The sequence below is a fragment of the Oratosquilla oratoria genome, chromosome 7, assembly GCF_046742065.1.
Source record: "Oratosquilla oratoria isolate Oo_2021 chromosome 7, ASM4674206v1, whole genome shotgun sequence".
Taxonomy (NCBI): domain Eukaryota; kingdom Metazoa; phylum Arthropoda; class Malacostraca; order Stomatopoda; family Squillidae; genus Oratosquilla; species Oratosquilla oratoria.
In genome coordinates this window covers 50209693-50229032 of record NC_134783.1, presented here as the reverse complement: position 1 = coordinate 50229032, position 19340 = coordinate 50209693, and the positions used below count along the sequence as shown (strand labels likewise).

The 19340-nt window shown below is 43.1% G+C and overlaps 1 protein-coding gene across 4 annotated transcripts in view; it reads left to right on the top strand.

The window, feature by feature from the left end:
• The window catches only part of Ino80 (chromatin-remodeling ATPase INO80), a 278764-nt gene extending 266192 nt beyond the window's left edge, over nucleotides 1-12572 (top strand). For all 4 annotated transcript variants that reach the window (XM_076188214.1, XM_076188215.1, XM_076188217.1 and 1 more), the window contains one exon: nucleotides 9057-12572. In XM_076188214.1, the coding sequence (XP_076044329.1) occupies nucleotides 9057-9241 (185 nt within the window). In that variant the 3' untranslated portion in view covers nucleotides 9242-12572. The remainder of the gene's footprint in view (nucleotides 1-9056) is intronic.
• Nucleotides 12573-19340: the final 6768 nt, after the last annotated feature.

Below are 19340 nucleotides of genomic sequence, written 5' to 3'. Positions count from 1 at the left end.
CACATGGTGGCCAAAAGAAACGGTACGAAGACCTTCTAAAGTCCAACTTGAAGAACTGCGACATCGACTGGAACAACTGGGAGCAGTTGGCCAAAGAACGGGACAGTTGGAGACGCCTAGCTTATCAAGGAGCCCAGATCTTTGAAACTGAAAGAACCTACAATATCAACCAAAAGCACCAAAATCGAAAGGAGAGGCAAAGAAATCAAGACCCACAGAAGTTAAATGAAGAAATTAAATGGAGTTCGAGTCCTCGGCTTGACCACGTTTCAATTTCCAATATATGCCTCCTTCGAGCCTCTCAGTCTCGAATGGCATGGTATTAAAAGTGAATTGTGGTATATATATATGTATATATATATATATATATATATATATATATATAATCATTCCACCCTGAAAACCTCACGACAGGAGATAGTTGCTAATTGGTCACCTTTTCCCGTGGTGCTCGAGCAGCCAGGACAAGTGGCAGTCACCGGGAGCCATAGGATTCGAATCTCCTGAGGGCTTCTTGAACTTGTGTTCAACAAGATCTCACCCTCTCTCTCACTCTCTCTCTCCCTCCCCCTCCCCCTCTATCTCTCCCTCCTTTCTTCTTCTTTTCTCTCTTTCACTCTGGCACCGCTGAAGGGTGAATGACAGCCCAGCAGCTCCCTCTCTCCTCTTGGGATATGACAGCGAAGAACAGCTAACAGCCTCGCGGCCTTCTGACTCTATGAAACGAGCAGTCAGTCCCTGCCGTCGACAGCGACCGTCAGCTCAGGAGCAGCTTCCGCTCGTCAGCCGAATGTCAGGAGTGACGCGGGGGGGGGGGGAGAGAAGGAGGCGCAGTGCATTCCAGAGACCTTCCCCCTTCCCCCCTCCTCCCCATTCAAGACCCCTTTTATCACGTATATACAGTAGTATGTGTGTATGCGTGTTTGTGTCCGTGTGTGTGTGTTTGTGTTTGTGTCTGTGCGTGTGTGTGTCTGCGTAAGGTTCTAGATGTTTCTTTTTTGCAAGTCTGTGAAGTCTGTGTCTGTGCGTGTGCGTCCTAAGAGTAGAGAGATGGAAAGCAATTAAAAGAATGATAGATAATAGAGGGGCGGTGTGTAATGGCGGTGGGGGCGAAATAGAGAGAGAGAGAGAGAGAGGTATATTGAAGTTGAATGATTTGCATTTTCTTTTGCAACATCCAGCCACGCCTCTTCCTCCTCAACTAGGAGGTGGGGGGAGGGTCTGGGTCTGGGGTGAGAAGGAGGACAAGGGTAGGGGGGTGATGTGATGGAGGACAAGGGTAGGGGGGTGATGTGATGGTGATGGTGGTGGTTGTGATTTGGTATGAGGTATGGCCCTATGAAGAACCCTGTAGTGTTAGGTCGATGTGTGGTAGTTTTGGTAATAGTGATGGTGGTATTGATGTTTATAGTGGTGACGGTGATGGTAATAGTGTTATCGTAGAAACAGTGGTGGTGATGGTGGTAGAAGTCGTGGTGTGGAAGTGAATGAATGGAATGGACATTCCACCGATTCAGTCACTAGTAACTCAGCCCAAGTTGAGCTAACACAGGAAGTGGTATGTTAAGACGCGCGCGCACACACACACACACACACACACATATATATATATATATTATATATATATATATTATATATATGTATGTGTACTAACACTCATCTATACTCCTCAGTGTGTATGTGTGTGTGTGTATATATATGTTTTTTTTTTTTAAGTGCATGTGGTGGGGTGGTGCAAATCGACAGAGCATCCTAGTACACAGGGCAAAGGTGCCGGCATTGGCCAAAAGCTAAAATTGCCTAACTCCGCTTTCCTTGCCTCAGGAGGTTTTATTCTGCATTGGGTTGGGTACTTGACAGTGTGTGTCCTTATACATGGGTTCTGGTGCCGCCCCTGGGGCAGGGGTCTGGTACCAACACTAGAAGACTTCACTCAGCCAGTGAGACTCTCTCTCTCTCTCTCTCTCTCTCTCTCTCTCTCTCTTTTTTTTTTTTTTTTTTTTTTTTTTTGAGCCGGACCGTGTTTTCCAGTAGATAGTGTGCTCTTCGTAGAATCTCCCTTTCATTTCGGGTTCGGGGGGTTCGTGCCTCTGCTGAGTTGAGAACTCTCTTGGGGTCTGGTAGGGGAGGTTCTCGGGTGAATGAAATTCTCATCTGGTGGAGAGAGGAAAAATAAGAAAGAAAAAAAAGTTAACGAAGTACACCATTATCATCACTCTCTTCATTATCATCATCGTCACCATCATCACAACGCACTTCTTCGCAGTGATGGTTCTGGCACCTGATACAAGAATCGCCTGGCGCCAACTGAACAGAACCGCCTGGCGCCAACTGAACAGAACCGCCTGGCGCCAACTGAACAGAATCGCCTGGCGCCAACTGAACAGAACCCCTGGCGCCAACTGAACAGAACCCCTGGCGCCAACTGAACAGAACCGCCTGGCGCCAACTGAACAGGATCGCCTGGCACCAACTGAACAGAATCGCCTGGCGCCAACCAGAATAAAATATGCAAAGGCGCTGTCGTATCGAAGAAGATTCCTTTGGGCATTTATTTATTTATTTATTTATTCATTCATTTATTTCTTTATTTATTTTCCCATTTCATCTTTGTTTATGTTTTGTGTATTATTTATAGGCGGGTATAATTTCCATGTATTTATGTTTATTGTTTATGTTCTTCAGGTTGGTTTAGTTATTTGAAAATATCATTTATTCGTTTATTTAATTATTTAATAATTAATTATTTGTATTCTTCGGGGTAGCTGTAGTGAAACTATTAACCCATTTTGTAGAATTACATTAATTCATTCTTTATTATTCTATTATTATTATTATTATTATTATTATTGAAATGGGTAGGAGTGGATTTACGCCTTTGACTTTGGCTACCTCCCTTGTAAGGGGGAAAAAGCCATTGGTATATGTATGATTATTTTTGATATACATAATGTAGCTGCAAATGTAAGGACATTTTATTCGGCTAATGGGGCGGACCGAGACTGAAACAGTGGTCTCCTCGATCGAGACCCCAATTTGGATCTTGTCCGCCCCCCCCTTTCCCATATATGGAATGACCCGTAACGGGTCCCGTTGCCGTTACCATTGAGATACGTTCATCGAGTAACGGTACCTGAGACTCTGTGACGGCGTGTCTTCTGAGGAGGCGATGAGCTGAAGAGACAATAGTAATTACAGTATTGTACGACAAGCATACAAACACTCCCCTCCCCCCCTTTCCCCCTCTCTCCCCCCCTTTCCCCCCCACACACACACCCATGGGGCGAAGGGGGAGGTGACGGGGGGTGGGAATGTCTTCAGAATGAAAAGAGATATTATTGGGAGAGTTAAACGTGGTGGCACACTTGGCAATTTTCGCTAGCATGCTACTTGCTTTTGCTACTTCGTTTTGACGACTTCGGTTACGATCTTTTAGTTTTCGAATTTCCAAATGTCAAATGAGAAGCTGAATGACGAACTAAGAGAAGTTAAACCTAGAATACGAATGTTTGACACATTGTTGTGACGTCTCACGAAAGTCTAGAACATGGTAACCGAAGTCGTTTCTACTCAAAGCAAGTAGCAAAAGCAAGTAGCATGCTAGCGAGAAATGCCTTGTGACTGATTGGTTTGTACCATACTTGAGCTCAATCTGACTTTCCCTCTTGTTCGTCGATTTCCTGTCATTATATGGAGCCTCGTTAGAGAAAGGATGGCTCGATGTTGTTACCATGCACCGGGGGGAGGGGGGGTCTGGTATGTGGAATTCGGTGGGTTTCTCTATCTCTCCTTCCCTCCCTCCCTCCTTTCTCTCTCTCCCTCCCTCCCTCCTTTCTCTTTCTGTCTCTCTCCCTCCCTCCTTTCTATTTCTCTCTCCTTTCTCTCTCTCCCTCTCCCTCCCTCCTTTCTATTTCTCTCTCTCCCTCCCCCCCTTCTTTCTACTCTCTCCTTTCTCTTTCTCTCCCTCTCCCTCTCTCCTTTCTCTTTTTGTATCTCTCCCCCTCCCTTCCTCCCTCCTTTCTATTTCTCTTTCCTTTCTCTTTCTGTCTCTCTCTCCCTCCTTTCTATTTCTCTCACCTTTCTCTTTCTGTCTCTCTCACCACCCTGTGTATGTACAGTATGCACACGCTCATGCTAATTTGCGGATAAGGAAGAGGAATGAATACCTGTCTGACCCTCGCACTTCTTGTAGAAAAAACGTTCAAGAAAATTTCAAACCAGATATATTCTGAAAATGAAAATATTTTAATATTTTTTCATTTATTTATTTATTTTTATTTTTATTTATTATATATATATATATATATATATATATATATATATATATGTATGTATGCGTGTGTGTCAGTATGTATTTGTATTATATATATTTATATATATATGTATGCGTGTGTGTCAGTATGTATGTATTTATATATATATATATATATATATATATATAGTGTGTATGTATGTATGCGTGTAAGTATATATATAATTTTTCTTCGTAGTGAAAGCAAACGAAGAAAAGAAAGTGGTTGACAAATGAGTACGAAAACGTGACTAACATATCTTGATAATATCAGTAATTATGAGCAGCATTGAGTAAATCCATCTATTGAACTCTCTCTCCCTCTCTCCTCTCTCACTCCCTCTCTCCCCCTTCTCTCTCTCTCTCTCTCTTTCTCTCTCTCTCCCTCCCCTCTCTCAACTTCCCTCCCTCTCTCTCTCAACTTCCCTCCCTCTCTCTCTCAACTTCCCTCCCTCTCTCTCTCAACTTCCCTCCCTCTCTCTCTCTCTCTCTCTCTCTCTCTCTCTCTCTCTCTCAATAATGACGTGCTGTACTTTTACTGGCCTTTGTGTCATGTGAATATACATGGTTACGTGTCACCTCGCCAGGCTTGGCGTATGTCATCAGTGTGACATGACACCTGTCACCTGGGTTTGGGTCACGTGACTTCAAAGTTCGTGAATGGAGACGTCGTATACGCCTTTACCGAAATGTCCCATTCAGACGTCGTCTCGACTCACTTCCGTACCTGGTTGCACTCTCTCCTTCGTCCCGTCTGTCGCCAACCGATTAGTTATTATTATTATTATTATTGTTATTATTTTATTTGTTTTTATTATTATTATTATTTGTTTAGTTTTATAATATTTTATTTACTTATTTTCATTTATATATTTTTTATATTATTATGACTGATTATTTTATTTATTTATTGTATTTTTTTTTATTTATTTTTCTCTCTTCCTCTCTCTCTCTCTCTCTCTCTCTCTCTCTCTCTCTCTCTCTCTCTCTCCCCCGCCCTCTCTCCATGGCAGTTGAAGGGAGGGATTCACTGAAATATGTCCAGATCTTGAGTTATTTCTTTTTGCTGCCGTCAGGTGATTTTATTCATATATGAAAGAAAGAAAAAAACGCGTGTAACGAGAGGGTGTATCTATGCTCTTGGCCTTGAGAGCTTGGCTTCTTTTGTCCCACTTGAAGACTTCTTCAGGAGAATTTGCGGTCTCGGAGGGCCTTGGGAAGCCCAAGGCTACGTTGTGTTGTCTTTGTCGAGGTTGGCAAGGGGTGGGAGGGGAGTAGGAGAGGGACGTCTCCCCCATGGTACATTGATGGACGTTTGTATCATAGTATGTAGGTTGTGCTCTTGTGTTCGGAGTTTTATCCATAATCAGAATGAATTAGTGATATGGGGGATTCTAGTAACAATATAGTTTACATTTGAATAGATTGAGGCAAGAACTGGTTTACCAATAGAGGGGTTGACGAATGGAATAGAATTAGTAACCATGTAGTGAGTGCTGAAACAATGGGATAGATGAGATAGATTTATGGATAGGGATGACAGGTTAGGGTGCAGGGAACTGCCTAGTGTAGGCCTTATGGTCTCGTGCTGTCTCCTCTATGTTTATGTTCTTATGTGAACTTTCATTCCCGGGTTAAGATTAGGTTATCGTGTTTAAGTATTTATTTTATTTTACTTACGAGCAACGGGCTGCAACCGACCCCGCTACGCAGGGGCTCGGCTCTTCGGGCGAGCTCGCTTCGCTGGCAGTCAGTCGTCTCCGTTGCCGTGACGTCACCGCTCGCAGATATCAGTCGTCTCCGTTGCCGTGACGTCACCACTCAGCCAATCAGGGGCCGGAGGGGACGTGTCCCCTTGAGGGATTTCCTTTTTCTGGTCCGATTTAGATCGATATCATCAGGAATTCTTTTATTAGTATATAGATTTGTTATTATTTCTTAGTTTATTTTTATTATTTGATTTTTTTATTTTTTTATTTTTTATTATATACTATGTATATATATTTTATGGGACACCCGCACATATATTTTCTTCTGGCTTGCGTCAGACTATTTTATTCACCCAACGAGAGGAAGATTGGGCGTCACTTGGTGTCACGAGGGTACGAAATCACGTGACGTTGGAGGAGGGACGTGTGACGTCATGGTTTTTTTTTTTTTTTTTTTTTTCCAAAGGTGACATCATCGTCATCATGTTCTCTTGAGGTATTGTTTAGTTAATTGGTTGTTGCATAGCCATAAGGCCCGTACTCCCAGTCCCCCCTCGCCACTACCGCCGGCCTTCAGTGTCAGAATTTTCCTCGTCCCACCCCCACCCCCTTCTCTCTTTTATTTATTTATTTTTTAATGAAATTGTTTATTTTTATTTATTTTATTTGTTTTTATTTTATTTGTTTATTATTTTTTCTTTGGGGGAGCCGAGACGAATTTGCGACCTAAATATATATATATATATATATATATATATATATATATATATATAATATATATATATATATATATATATATATATATATCCTCCCTCCGTCCCTCTCTTCCTCTTCTCTCCCTCTCTCCCTCTCCCTCTCTTCCCCTCTCTCTCTCCTTTCATTTTTGTCAAAACTCATCACGCAAATCTTTAGCAGAGACAAGCGAAAAGCAATTACAGAAAAAATATACAAGTTATATTCATACACATACAAAGAAGTAGACTTTCTTTCATGTATTGCTTTGTGGTGGAACCGAACATAACTGGAGCTTTCTCGTTGCGGCAGCTCTTTGCAATTAAAATGACTAAATGTGCAATTACCTTGCAAGTTAACTTAGAAAATTGTATCGTTTATGTACGCATGTGTGTGTGTGTGTGCGTACGTGTGTATGTGTCTGTGTGTGTGTGTGTGTGTGTGTGTGTGTATGTGTCATGTTTTCAAACATTTCATTTCACTGTTGATATTGCATACTCAGACAAGCAATCGCATGGACAGTCTCGTACACCACGATCTTGGATCACGTGTTGGACTCGTAATCGACAGCTATTCCCCGGGTGAGAGCTCAGAGCTCATATATGGCCTGATCTATAGTTTGTGTGTGCGTGTGCGTGCGTGCATGTGAGTATGTATCCACGCATGTTTGTCGTTTACATTCTTGTTCTTATGTTCTAACTCAAAGTTTTCGTAAGTCGTTATTCAACATAATTTTAAAGGTACTGTACTCAAATCTACTTACATAAGTGTGATATAAAGTCAATACATCTTTTCTTGTCAAGAAACACATTACTAACGATAAAACAAAAATTGTAATACTAATACTCTAATGTTAGATTTCTTACCTTTGAAACTGGTCAAGTAGGATTGAGGCTTCGTTCGTATGTCCCAAAGTTCGTAAGTCCGAAGGTCGTAGGTTGAGTGGTGTCTGTAATCGATGGTTGATGGCCATCACCGCAACTCATTGGTATCTGAACTTTTTATTCCCAATTACCTTAAACGTTCATACGTTTAAACGTTCAGCTAACGTTAAAGTGGCGGAATGCGAGGCATTTCTCGCCAGCATGCTATTTGCTTTTGCTACTTCGTTTTGCTACTTCGGTTACGATCTTTTGTTGTTCAAATTTCCAAATGTCAAATTACTCTTTAAGAAGCTGAATGACGAACTAAGAGATGTTAAACCTAGAATACGAATGTTAGACACATTATCAAGATGTTCTTACGGAAGTCTAGAATATTGTAACCGAAACCGTTTCTACACAAACGAAATAGCAAAAGCAAGTAGCATGCTAGTGAGAAATGCTTAGTGTGCCACCATCTTTAGGGAATCGCGTCCTTATGAGGACTGGGCTGATCGGGAGCCTCGGGGGACCTAGAGGACGCCCTTCTGTATGCCTCGCGGGGCGGAAGGACCCTGGAGGAAGAAGAAGGAGGAGGAGGAGGAGGTCGGAGAGGCCAAGGTCACCCACGAGGTTAAATGCCACTGTGACCTCCAACGCTCAACAACTGTTCATTTCTCTCCTCCCGGTGCGATTTCTTCCTCCTCGTCCTCCTCCTCCTCCTCCTCTTCCTCTTCCACCCCTTTTCCCTCTTCCTCCTCTTCTCCCCCTCTTCCTCCCCTTCTCCTCTTCCTCCTCCCCCTCTTCCTCCCCTTCTCCTCCTCCCTCCTCCTCCCTCCTCCTCCTCTTCCCCTCCTCCTCCTTCTCCTCTCCTCCTCACTCTCTTCATCCCCTTCTCACTCTTCTTCTTCTTCCGCCTCCCCCTCTCCCTTCTCCTCCTCCCTCTCCTCTCCCTCTTCTCTTTTTTTCTCTCCTTCCTTCTCCTCCCTCTCCCATTTTTCGTTTCTACCATCCCATCCCCCATTTTTGTCTCCCTCCCCCGTTCGATCCACCACCCCCCTCTTCATATCTCCTCATATTCACCAGCTTCTCCAGCCTTCCCCACCACCACCACCACAGTCAACGGGTTAAGGTCATCTCGATTATTGTTGTCAAGTGGAGTATTCCACCGTGGTATCGCCTCGCACTGGTTTTTTTCTTTTTTTTTTTCGTTGATTCTTTATTTTATTTTTTGTTTCTTTAATCTTTCTTTTTTTCCTCGGTGCCTTTATCAAATTCAACAATGGACACTTACTTTTATATGTTGATTTTTTTTTTCTCTTTCTTTACAAAGTCACAATGGCTCTGACATTGTCGTTTATCTTATCCCAGGCTGTTATTTCAAATTATTAAAAAAAAAAAAAAAAAAAAAAAAAAAAAAAATACATTTTGATATTCATTACGTCTCTTTTTCTTCTTGACCAGGTGCCCCGACCGTCACACTGCCCATCAAGCGAGGTCGAGGACGTCCCCGGCTTTTGCCCGTGGGCCCTGGCCACCAGGGGACCCGGGCGCCGCCCACACTGCCCCTTGCCCTCGGGACGGCCCTCAACACCTCAAAGAACAACCAGGAAGACCCCACCAGTAAGCCCTTCGGGTACTACACCTAAGGAAGGCTTGTGACGGTAGCGTTTCTTCAAGAACAAGAAGAGCAACTTTCAGGCCAATTAGTGGGAGAGTCTGAGGTGTCTGGGAGTCCTCGGAGACTCAGACACCAACTGGAAGCTCCCGGAAGAGGGGATGGAGGAAGGGTGAAGAGGTCGTCCCTTCCCTTCCTTTCCTTTCCCTTCCTTTCCCAGAGGGAGCTGTAGCCAATGTCGGGTCTCTCCCGCCTCCGCAACTACCAAATGGGCCTCGCGTCAGCAACCTCTGCCTTCAGACATTTGCCTTTGTATGTCACCTAAACCTGCAGGCGGTTCTCTTTGCAGACGCCTTCCCCGGCCTCACCTTTGTCCCACCCTTTGAGGTCATCCTCGAAGCTCGCTCTCCAAGACCTCGTCCTCCAACCCCTTGTGTTCGTAGCCCATCACCCACCCGCCCATATGTCATCCTCATACTCATTCTCGTGCCAAGTCCTCCTCGAGCTCTCCTCCTCGGACTTGTATAGAGTTCTCTGCCACGGACCACAGTGTATGTATAGAGCTTGATTATTTATATATACTGTATATTTCCTTCCCCCCCCTCCCGAGATCGTGATGCGAGGCAAGTTGTATGTTTTAACAAATGGTCTTTGGGTTTACTTGACTGTACGAATAAGAGTCGTTGCTGTTACTTGGCAGTAAGAGTACAAGTTGATTGTGGTGCAACTTATGATAATAAAAACACGTGGATTTTTTTTTTTTTTTTTTTTTTTTTAACAAGGTTCTGCTTGGGATCATCCAGCCTCGTCGTTAAGGATTGTTCTTTAGTCACGCATAGCATAGAGACTATTTATGTGGAAGTTTTCGATATGACATATGTACCTGAAGACGGCGGACCCTGTGAGTCGCCTTTTCACGGTACGTTGACAAGTCGAGTTCGATAGATTCCGAAGTAGTGCAAGAACTACTGAAAGCCAAGTGGGTGTCTGATCCAAGTATGCACTCCAGATCGGGTGGTAGTTCCTTGGAACTACCTCCGGGTTGGGTAGGTTTTCTTTGAAGTTCACCAGAACTACCCCGTAGACCGTGTGGGTAGCGTAGCTCGTTACTCCAGCGGAAGTGGGTCAGCCTGAAAACTACCCCATAACAACCATCTCATCTTCTATTGGGCCGATGCGGATAACGCTAAAACTACCCCCAGTCCAGGCGAGTAGTTTTACAACTCCAAACCCAATTGGAGTACACTGGAATTCATGAATGGAGTGTTTCTCGGATCCAAGAGCGTCACGTTGGCAATGGAGTGCCAAGAAGTGGAGTCTTCCTCTCTTGTAGGGAACAAAAACAACTCACCATCGCACTCCTATGAAGTGGGAAGTGAGAATCCCACTGGTAGGGCAAGCCGTTGGGTTTTTTAAGCAGATGTTTGGGTCGCCTCCCCAACGCAAGAAGCACGGAGCGGGTCCCGGGAATCGAACTCACGACCACGTGCTCATGAGTTCGACACTGTATCTACTGGGCTACCACGCGTCCCATTCTTGTAGGCACAGGAGAGAAACGGTTCGAGTCCTTCAGTGACTTGTGCATGTTCGTTCTTCGAGTCCTGGAACAGAATGTCATAAGGTAGGTCAAGTTTCCACTGCTGGATGTGCCGCGAAGACCCAAAAAGTTCCCAGCCACCCAACGTCACATCCATTTATCGTGGCTGCCCAGGCACATAGGGCACGGGTCGTAGCTGTTCTGTGGTTCCACAGGGATGCCCCCTCCCTCCCTCCCCCTTTTCGTGTGAATAAAATCAGGCGACGGCAGAGGGAATAATATGCATATAATCCAGTCGCTATGGAGATGTGTTGAGGCAATATAACTTGATCGTGGGGTAACCCCAACGAGAACGAAATGTATATGATCTGAATCATAGTTTAAAGGGATTTGATTCTCCACATTATAACCCTCCTCAGTATCGCAGTCAGAGTTAAAGGGAAAGTGCGGAAGGGGGTCAAGTTCGTGTGTGGTTAATCTCATAAATACTGTATATTTGGTTAAGTCTTCGCTATGACAAGCGAAGCCATTGGGGGAGGGGGCGCGACCCCCAGTTTTGAACGGAGACTTGATCACAAGACCGAAGTTCACCCTTTTGCTGAGAGGGGGTAGGGGGGCTACCCCCCTAGCCTAATCAAATCACCTGGCGGCAGCTGGAAAGGGTTAGTGAAATGTTAAGACCTTTGGCACTGCAGAAACCACAGTGCCACAAGCGGCCCATGACGCTGTGCAATGGTTCCCTATTGTCACACTCTCTTATCTCGCTCTTCATTCCTCTCCCCAGCTCTTATCTCATATTTCATTGTATATCATAATATCAGTCATTTAGGATAACGATCTAACCCAAATCATCTCGTAAGAAAATAGTGTGAACGGTGATTCTTATGAGTCAGGCATGAAGATTTAAGTGAGTACATAAACACGTACAAGCTCATAGTTTGCACCTAAGAGGCAAAAAAAAAAAAATAGAGAAAGAATAGTAAAAATGTAAAAGTTATAAAAGGTTTAGCGCATTTTTCCAAATATCTCGTCTAATTTTTTTTTTTTTTTTTTTTTTTTTTTTTTTTTTTTTTTTTCTCTCTCTCGAAGACTTCCATGGCGCCATCTTGGATGTCCAACTACCTGATCTCAGCCCCGCAAACGACTTAGGTCATCGACATCTGTACAGGCTGAGGGTCATCACAGTAATGTACTGCACTATTGTATAAATGTTCTCAACCAATGTATTTGTGTTGTACTTACCCTTGCTTGGAAGCTCGCTGGGCGAACGGGTTGGGTGTCGTTACTTGCGCGAAGGGATGGCAGTTCGAACCCTGCCACCGGTGAAGTTAAAACAAGAGCATGGTTAATTAAATTTCATGCTACAAAGTCCTCTGTAAGGGGCACCGTCCTAGACTCCCGTGAGGGACGTTAAACCATATCATTTATCCCTGCTGAGATTGCTGTCTCTGATTGGATCACCATCAACCAATCAAATGCGCGAACGAAAAAACAGACATCCCAAGATTTTCACAATGGCAGATATGATTATTATTGCTTAGTTTTGTATTTGTTTTTGTATATAGCAAAGCATACTGTAAAACGAAGACTACAGATACTACTCGACTTAGGTACGAGTTACTTTCCGAACGGCAGTTCGTAACTCGAAGTGTTTGTAAGTCGAAGTGTTCGTAACTCGAGGTGTTCGTAAGTCGATACACAACATCATTTTAAAGGTGCTCGAATCTACATGCACAGGTTTGATATGAACTCGATACATCTTTTCTTATCATAAAACACATTACTAATGATACATAAAACAAAAATAAATTGTAATAATAATACTTGAATGTTGATTTTCTTACCTTTGAAACTGGTAAAATAGGCTTGGGGCTTCGTTCGTATGTTTGAAAGTTCGTAAGTAGAAAATATGAGAAGATAATTGACAACAAATAAGAATATTTTTGCATAGTGGAAATTCATACTGTGAGTTTATCGAAGTGACTGTACCAACAGAATAGAACGGAGTTTAAATTTGACAAATTTAAAACGGAAATAAGCAAAAACTGGTTTATCAATAGAGTGGTCGAATGGAATAGACTAAATAGTTAGCGCTGAAACAATTGGCCATTTTAAGAGAAAATTAGCTTTATGGATAGATGTGATAAGTGGTAATGGACATCGAACTGTCTGGCGTAGGCCTTATGGTCTCTTGCAGTCTCATCCATTCTTATGACACCAACCCGGGAACGTTGCCGGGTAACCTGGGAACGCGGTTCCTGTACAGGAAAGAACCGGAGACGCAGATTAATCAAGAAGACTTCCATCCAGTTGGATTCCACGACCCTTCAGCTGAATAAGATTGTAAGAAGTTATCCAGAGCTACACGCATCAAGATTTCCATATTGTGGCTTGGAGGAAGGGCTAGGCCAGTGATCGACAACCCTAATAATAATATATATATAACGTGTGTGTGTGTGTATTATATATATATATTATAAAGATTTTGTGCTGTCGGAGCCGCAATACAAAAAAAGAAAAAAGGTAAGTTCAGATTAGGAAAGACGTTTCTACAAACCATAATAATAATTGGCTACTGATCTTTTCGAAGTTGAATATATATATATATATATATATATATATATATATATATATATTATGATTTTGCCTGGAATGTTTTACAAGTTTACAGTAGATGCCGTCTTCGTTTCGATGGAATAATTATTTCGTGAAAAGCTTCTGGAGCCACACAAGTGTCCTGAAAGGGCTGCAAGTTGCAGACCACTGAGGTAGGCGATTGATAAGATAAAGATAGAGATCAGTTAACTCAATGTTAGCCAATGGTAAAGTATTGATATTTTATTATTTACTTGTTGCTAAAGTAAGATGATTTATCTATATAAAATAGTTGTTACTAATTTGGGACAATACCCCAGATTTTCTAAAATCTTACTTAGCAACGAGTTCATGAACTTCACATAATTTTGATGACGTATACAAAGTAATGTATCGTAAATGCTCGCGCGCACATACGCACACACACGCAACTCGTGGTGCAGTTGGTAGAGTTTCCGGCTTCCACTGCGGCGGTCCGGGTTCGAATCCCGCCCAGGTCTGAAATGATTTCAATATCGTCGCGCTGCGGATTGTTACTCCAACTCTCGTGGGCGGGGAGTACTGTGTGTGTGCGTGTAAGGTCACAGCATTACCATAGATCGGTCTTGTATGAACTCTGAGCTCTCTTCCGGGATGGAAATAACTGTCGATCACAAGTCCAACACGTGATCCAAGACCATGGTGGATCACACACCAAAAACCCTTTCCCTTTCGTAAGGATGGGGGTGGAGGTCACATTCACACGGCAGCCCATTTATATACATAAGAAAATAAGAATGAAGGAGACTACAAGAGACCATAGGGCCTACGCCAGGCAGTTCCATGTCCCTTTCCACCTTTCATTCCTATCCATAAAGTTATCTTCTCTTAAAACAACCAATTATCTGAACGCTCGCTACATCGTTACTAAGTCTATTCCATTCGTTAACCACTCTTTTGGTGAACCAGTTCTTGCCTGTCTCCTTAAACCTAATTTTGTCTATTGAACACATTGAACAACCTTGGCGACATAACACAACTCTGATGCATTCTCTCATGCACCTCAGACCATTCATTATCTTCATCCCATACTCACACACGACCCATTATATACTATGGACCTTTTCCACCATATAAAGAAGCTAGCCAGCCAAACCACGCACACTCTCCCACCTATTCCACTCCCATCTCATCTTAGCTCCTCGTGGATGACGGGTCATCCCTGTCTCCCGCCCACCGCCAGGGGTAGAAGCAATGCAGCAAGACACAGAACATCCACAGCAGAGCCGTTTTATTATTTGCATGGTGACCATCCCTCTTTGTCCCCTACTGCTCGGATAAAAACACATTTGACCGTCTTCGTCATCAAATTTCCTCGTATTCCATGTAAAAAGCAACATACTCCACAAAGTGTCTGTCAACCTTAACATATGCTTTCTCAAAGTCCACGAATACCCCCGGAAACATCCTTGCCTTTTGCTGAATATTTCTGACATATTTGTCGTACGGCAAAAACCTTCTTCCTGTCCTAAATCCCCACTGCGTTTCCAATTCCAATCACTCTTGTCAATTTGGATTTTCTTGTATTTATAGATAACATCGTTATAGATGTAGTCATCATATATACTCTCTTGGGAACTTAAAAATAAATCGAACTACATTGTTTTACTCCCATCCACAGCTCCCCTATGCTGAGATCAATGAAATCATCTGTTATTTGTGTAAAAAGGGGATAAGAGTAGTAAATAAAAAATGCAAATATGTGACCGTGGTTGAAAAGGGTGAATGCACTGACACACACTGGCTTGGCTGTCTCACGGACTCTGGCAGGAAATGGACTCCGCCAGAGTATTTAATTCATCTCTGTGGCATCCCATTGTAAAAAAAAAAAAAAAAAAAAAATCGACGAATCTAGAAGAGGAAGAAATAGAAGAATAAGAAGGTCTAGAAGAAAGAAGAAGGCCTCTAGAAGAAGAAGAAGGTCTCTAGAAAAAGAAGAAGAAGAAGGTCTCTAGAAGAAGAAGAAGAGGGTCTCTAACCACAGCAGAAGGATCGGTGGAACGACTTCTGCACAATGGTACTGACATGCTGGGCATGGTATTAAAATAAATTCTAAATCTCATTGATTGCCTAGGGGGTCGTTTAACTTAATACCTGTTAAACCTTTGTTTTTAGGTGACGCAAGACCCCAGAACTCTGTTAAATGATTTATAGATTACCGAACTTGGTTAATCACTCAAGCTTACCTACACATGTAGCCTCTGCTTAGTTGAACAGAATTGTTTGAGTTTGTTAAAAAAACAAACAAACTAGAAATTGGTCAGTACACATGAACACCTGTGTTTTTGCGATTCACCACGGATTTGGATCACGTGCTGGACTCGTTATCGAGAGCTATTACTCTCCCGGATGAGAGTTCAGAGATCATATATGGACAGACCTATGCTGTGTGTGTGGTAATAATAATAATAATCGGTTTATTGAGTTATAGGTAATACAATGAGTTAATAATGTGCACTAGAGGGAATGGCGCTGTTTTTGTATTTGTGTGTGTGTAGGTCTCTTTCTGTGTGTCTGTGTGTGTAGGTCTCTTTCTGTGTGTCTGTGTGTGTAGGTCTCTTTCTGTGTGTCTGTGTGTAGGTCTCTTTCTCTGTGTCTGTGTGTAGGTCTCTTTCTCTGTGTGTGTGTAGGTCTCTTTCTCTGTGTGTGTGTGTGTGTGTAGGTCTCTTTCTGTGTGTGTGTGTGTGTAGGTCTCTTTCTGTGTGTGTGTGTGTGTGTCTTTCCCTGTGCCTGTATGAGCGGGTAACCTGTCCTTCGAACTCTGCTGCCGTTCTTCGATCTCCTCGTATGTAGACAAAATTATATATAAAAAAAAGAGAGTTTATGGAAGAAGCTCCCTATCGAGGGATTTTCCTCCCGGGAATGACTCTGGAGCAGCGGTCCCCAACCTTTTCCGACCCTAAGGAGACCCCCAAAGGTCAGGTCTAAACAATCTAGCACCCCTGAACACCCCCTAACTAATATCCTATTATTAGAAGGATAAAGATAAGTGTATGTATACATCGCTTCCCAGTACACCCTAGTATCGTCTTCAACACTCCAGGTTAGGAAACGCTGCCCCAGAGACTTCGACGACACAAAGGCTCATCAGTCACCGTCTTCCCACGTGCCCTCCGAAGGGAATCCACCCATGAAGCTCTTGGCGGTTTTTTTTTTTTTTTTTTTTTTTTTTTTTTTTTTTTTTTTTTTTTTTTTTTTTTTTTTTTTTTTTTTTTTTTTTTTTTTTTTTTTTTTTTTTTTAACGCTACCGCCGTCATGATGGACCTGGTCAACGCTGGTAGTATTGGTCCAAGAACGGTGTGTTTGTGTGTGTACTGATACGCTGTCGGTCTAAGGACCTTGTCCCGACAGTTTCCGAATATGCTTTCATCGAGGTCCTGATAGTCTCGATCGTGTTTGCAAGAAATTAAAATGGAAAAAGTTAATGTGGTTGATAAAATGAAAATCTAGCTACTGGGGACCATTCAGTGTGTTGTAACACATACACACACACACACACACACACATATATATATATATATATATATATAATGTATGTCTTGATGGCCTAGTTGGAAGGTCACTGTCGCACTTGTCATGAGGATGCCCGGTTCGAGTCCTGGGCAATACCACATTTCAATTTCAAGCATGCTGGCCTTTGATAGCTTAGAATTAAAGTGCATTGTGGTTGTTAAAATGTATGAATATACGAGTATGTGTGTGCTTGTGACCATCTCACCCTTGCAAGGGATCGAACCTGGTCTCACGCAGTTATGAAAAGCGTGTGAAACCCGACCCGCTACAATGACCCACAAGACGAGCCATGTCGAGACCAAAATTAGCGCGCGTAGTGGCCCTAGGGCCGCCCCAGGCCACGCCGAAGGGCGACCTCCGGCGACCCTCGTCGACGTCCCTTACGCCGTGGGAACCTGGAATCCCGTTTTCTTTAACCCAGGCAAAGAAAATGGAGGATGGGAGGATATGTACTACGTAGATACTTCATTTAGTTCTATCAGGTAAAGGACAACTTACCTTGTTCTGGCTGCCGTCAGGCGATTTTATTCATATTGGGAACAACCCTCATGCATCCATTAGTCATTCAACGTTCGAATGTATAAAATAACTAAATAAATAGAGGACCTTTCACAGACCCAGAGCGGCCACACCACGGACCAAAGGGTTTCCTGTAAGGTCAGACTACCTCAAAGTCCATGGTGGAGAAGGAAGAAGTCTGTATGTTGCCTTAGTGTGAGTTTTTTTTTTTTTTTTTTTTTTTTTTTTTTTTTTTTTTTTTTTTTTTTTTTTTTTTTTTTTTATCAAGCCGCCGTCCGAGGACTAGGGTCGCACTGAGGACCACGCCTGGAGACGAGAGCGTTACCAACTGTACCACCACTCCCCACAGGCAGAGACACGAGCGGCGAAGTAGCTGAGACAGATTGCGGGGTGCCCCCTTCTCGATGTGACATGTGCAGCAACCAACCCGCAAACTCTTGGTGACGTCATGCGCAGAGCTTGTGCGCACAGGACCCTCGGGCCTCGCCGCGGGCTCAGAACGTTTGTTTGTCTTTCCTCTCCTAATGTTCAGCTCCTCGGATCCTGGGTTCGCCATAATGACTCAAACTATCATCAGATGTAGTCTCCAAAGAGAACATACGAATAAAGGAGACTACAAGAGACCATAGAGCCTACACTAGGTAGTTCCATGTCCATGACCACCTGTCATCCCCATTCATAAAGTTGACTGTTTCTTAAATCAACCGATAGATTCAGCGATCACTACATGGTTACTAACCTAAGAATGAAGGAGACTGGAAGAGACCATAGGGCCTACACTAAGCAGTTGCATGTCCATGAACACCTCTCCTCCCCATCCATAAAGTTGTCTAACAGTTTTTTAAAACGAATGATAGTTTCAGCGCTCATTACATGGTTACTAAGTAGGAAATGAATAAAATGTCTTGGCGGCACAGATTGAATATGAAAGAAAATGTGTTACATGGCAGTGTAACACATTTTTTTTTTAAGGGAAATTATAACCGACCCCTTCTTCCTTGTCCTACCAGCTGGCTAGACCCAAACTTATAAAAAAAAAAAAAAAAAAAAAACATTCCAACGTTTCTTCCAGATAAGGTCTATATACGGGGACGGGTCGGCAGAACATGATGGACATGGAACTTCCTAGTGTAGGCCTTATGGTCCCTTGCAGTCTTCTTCATTCTTATGTTCTTATACCCTTGTCAATAGCAACCCATAGGAACCACATCACTAGGGGCACCTATTATTTATATATATATATATGTAGGTTGCAGAGGTAACACCTTCTGCAAAGCACCTCTGTTGGGTCGTTCCACCTTCAGGAGGATGAGTTGGGGCACCTGCCTGCACCTGCTAGACCCTCAGGCGACTCCCGGGGCTACTGAGGGCGGAGGGGAGTGGGGGGGCGGAAGCAACAGCGCCACTCTCTTCATTCACTCCTTGTCTCACCCCCTCACTCACTCACTCACTCACTCCTCGTATCACTCCCTCACTCACTCGCTCCTCGTCTCACTCACTCACTCAATCCTCGTCTCACTCCCTCACTCACTCACTCCTCGTCTCACTCACTCACTCACTCACTCATTCACTCATTCACTGATTATTTATCATTTATCTGTTTATTCTTATTTATAAAATATTTATCATAAATTATTTTATTTACCTTTTTATTTATTATCTATCATTATCTATTTATTTGGTTTTCTTTTTCTGCATCAGACGTAGTTATGGACCAAAAGGTCTCCTGTTGGCATGCTTTTCCTTTGTAATCCTCTGTGATTGTTTCATTCTCTCTCTTCCCTTTCCTTCCCTTCTCTTCCCTTCCCTTCCCTTCCCTTCCTCCACCATCCACCGTCAATAATACCATACCACCATTACCATTACCTGCTCTACTATCACCACTATCACCATCGCTACCATCACCACAACTACCACCATCGCTACC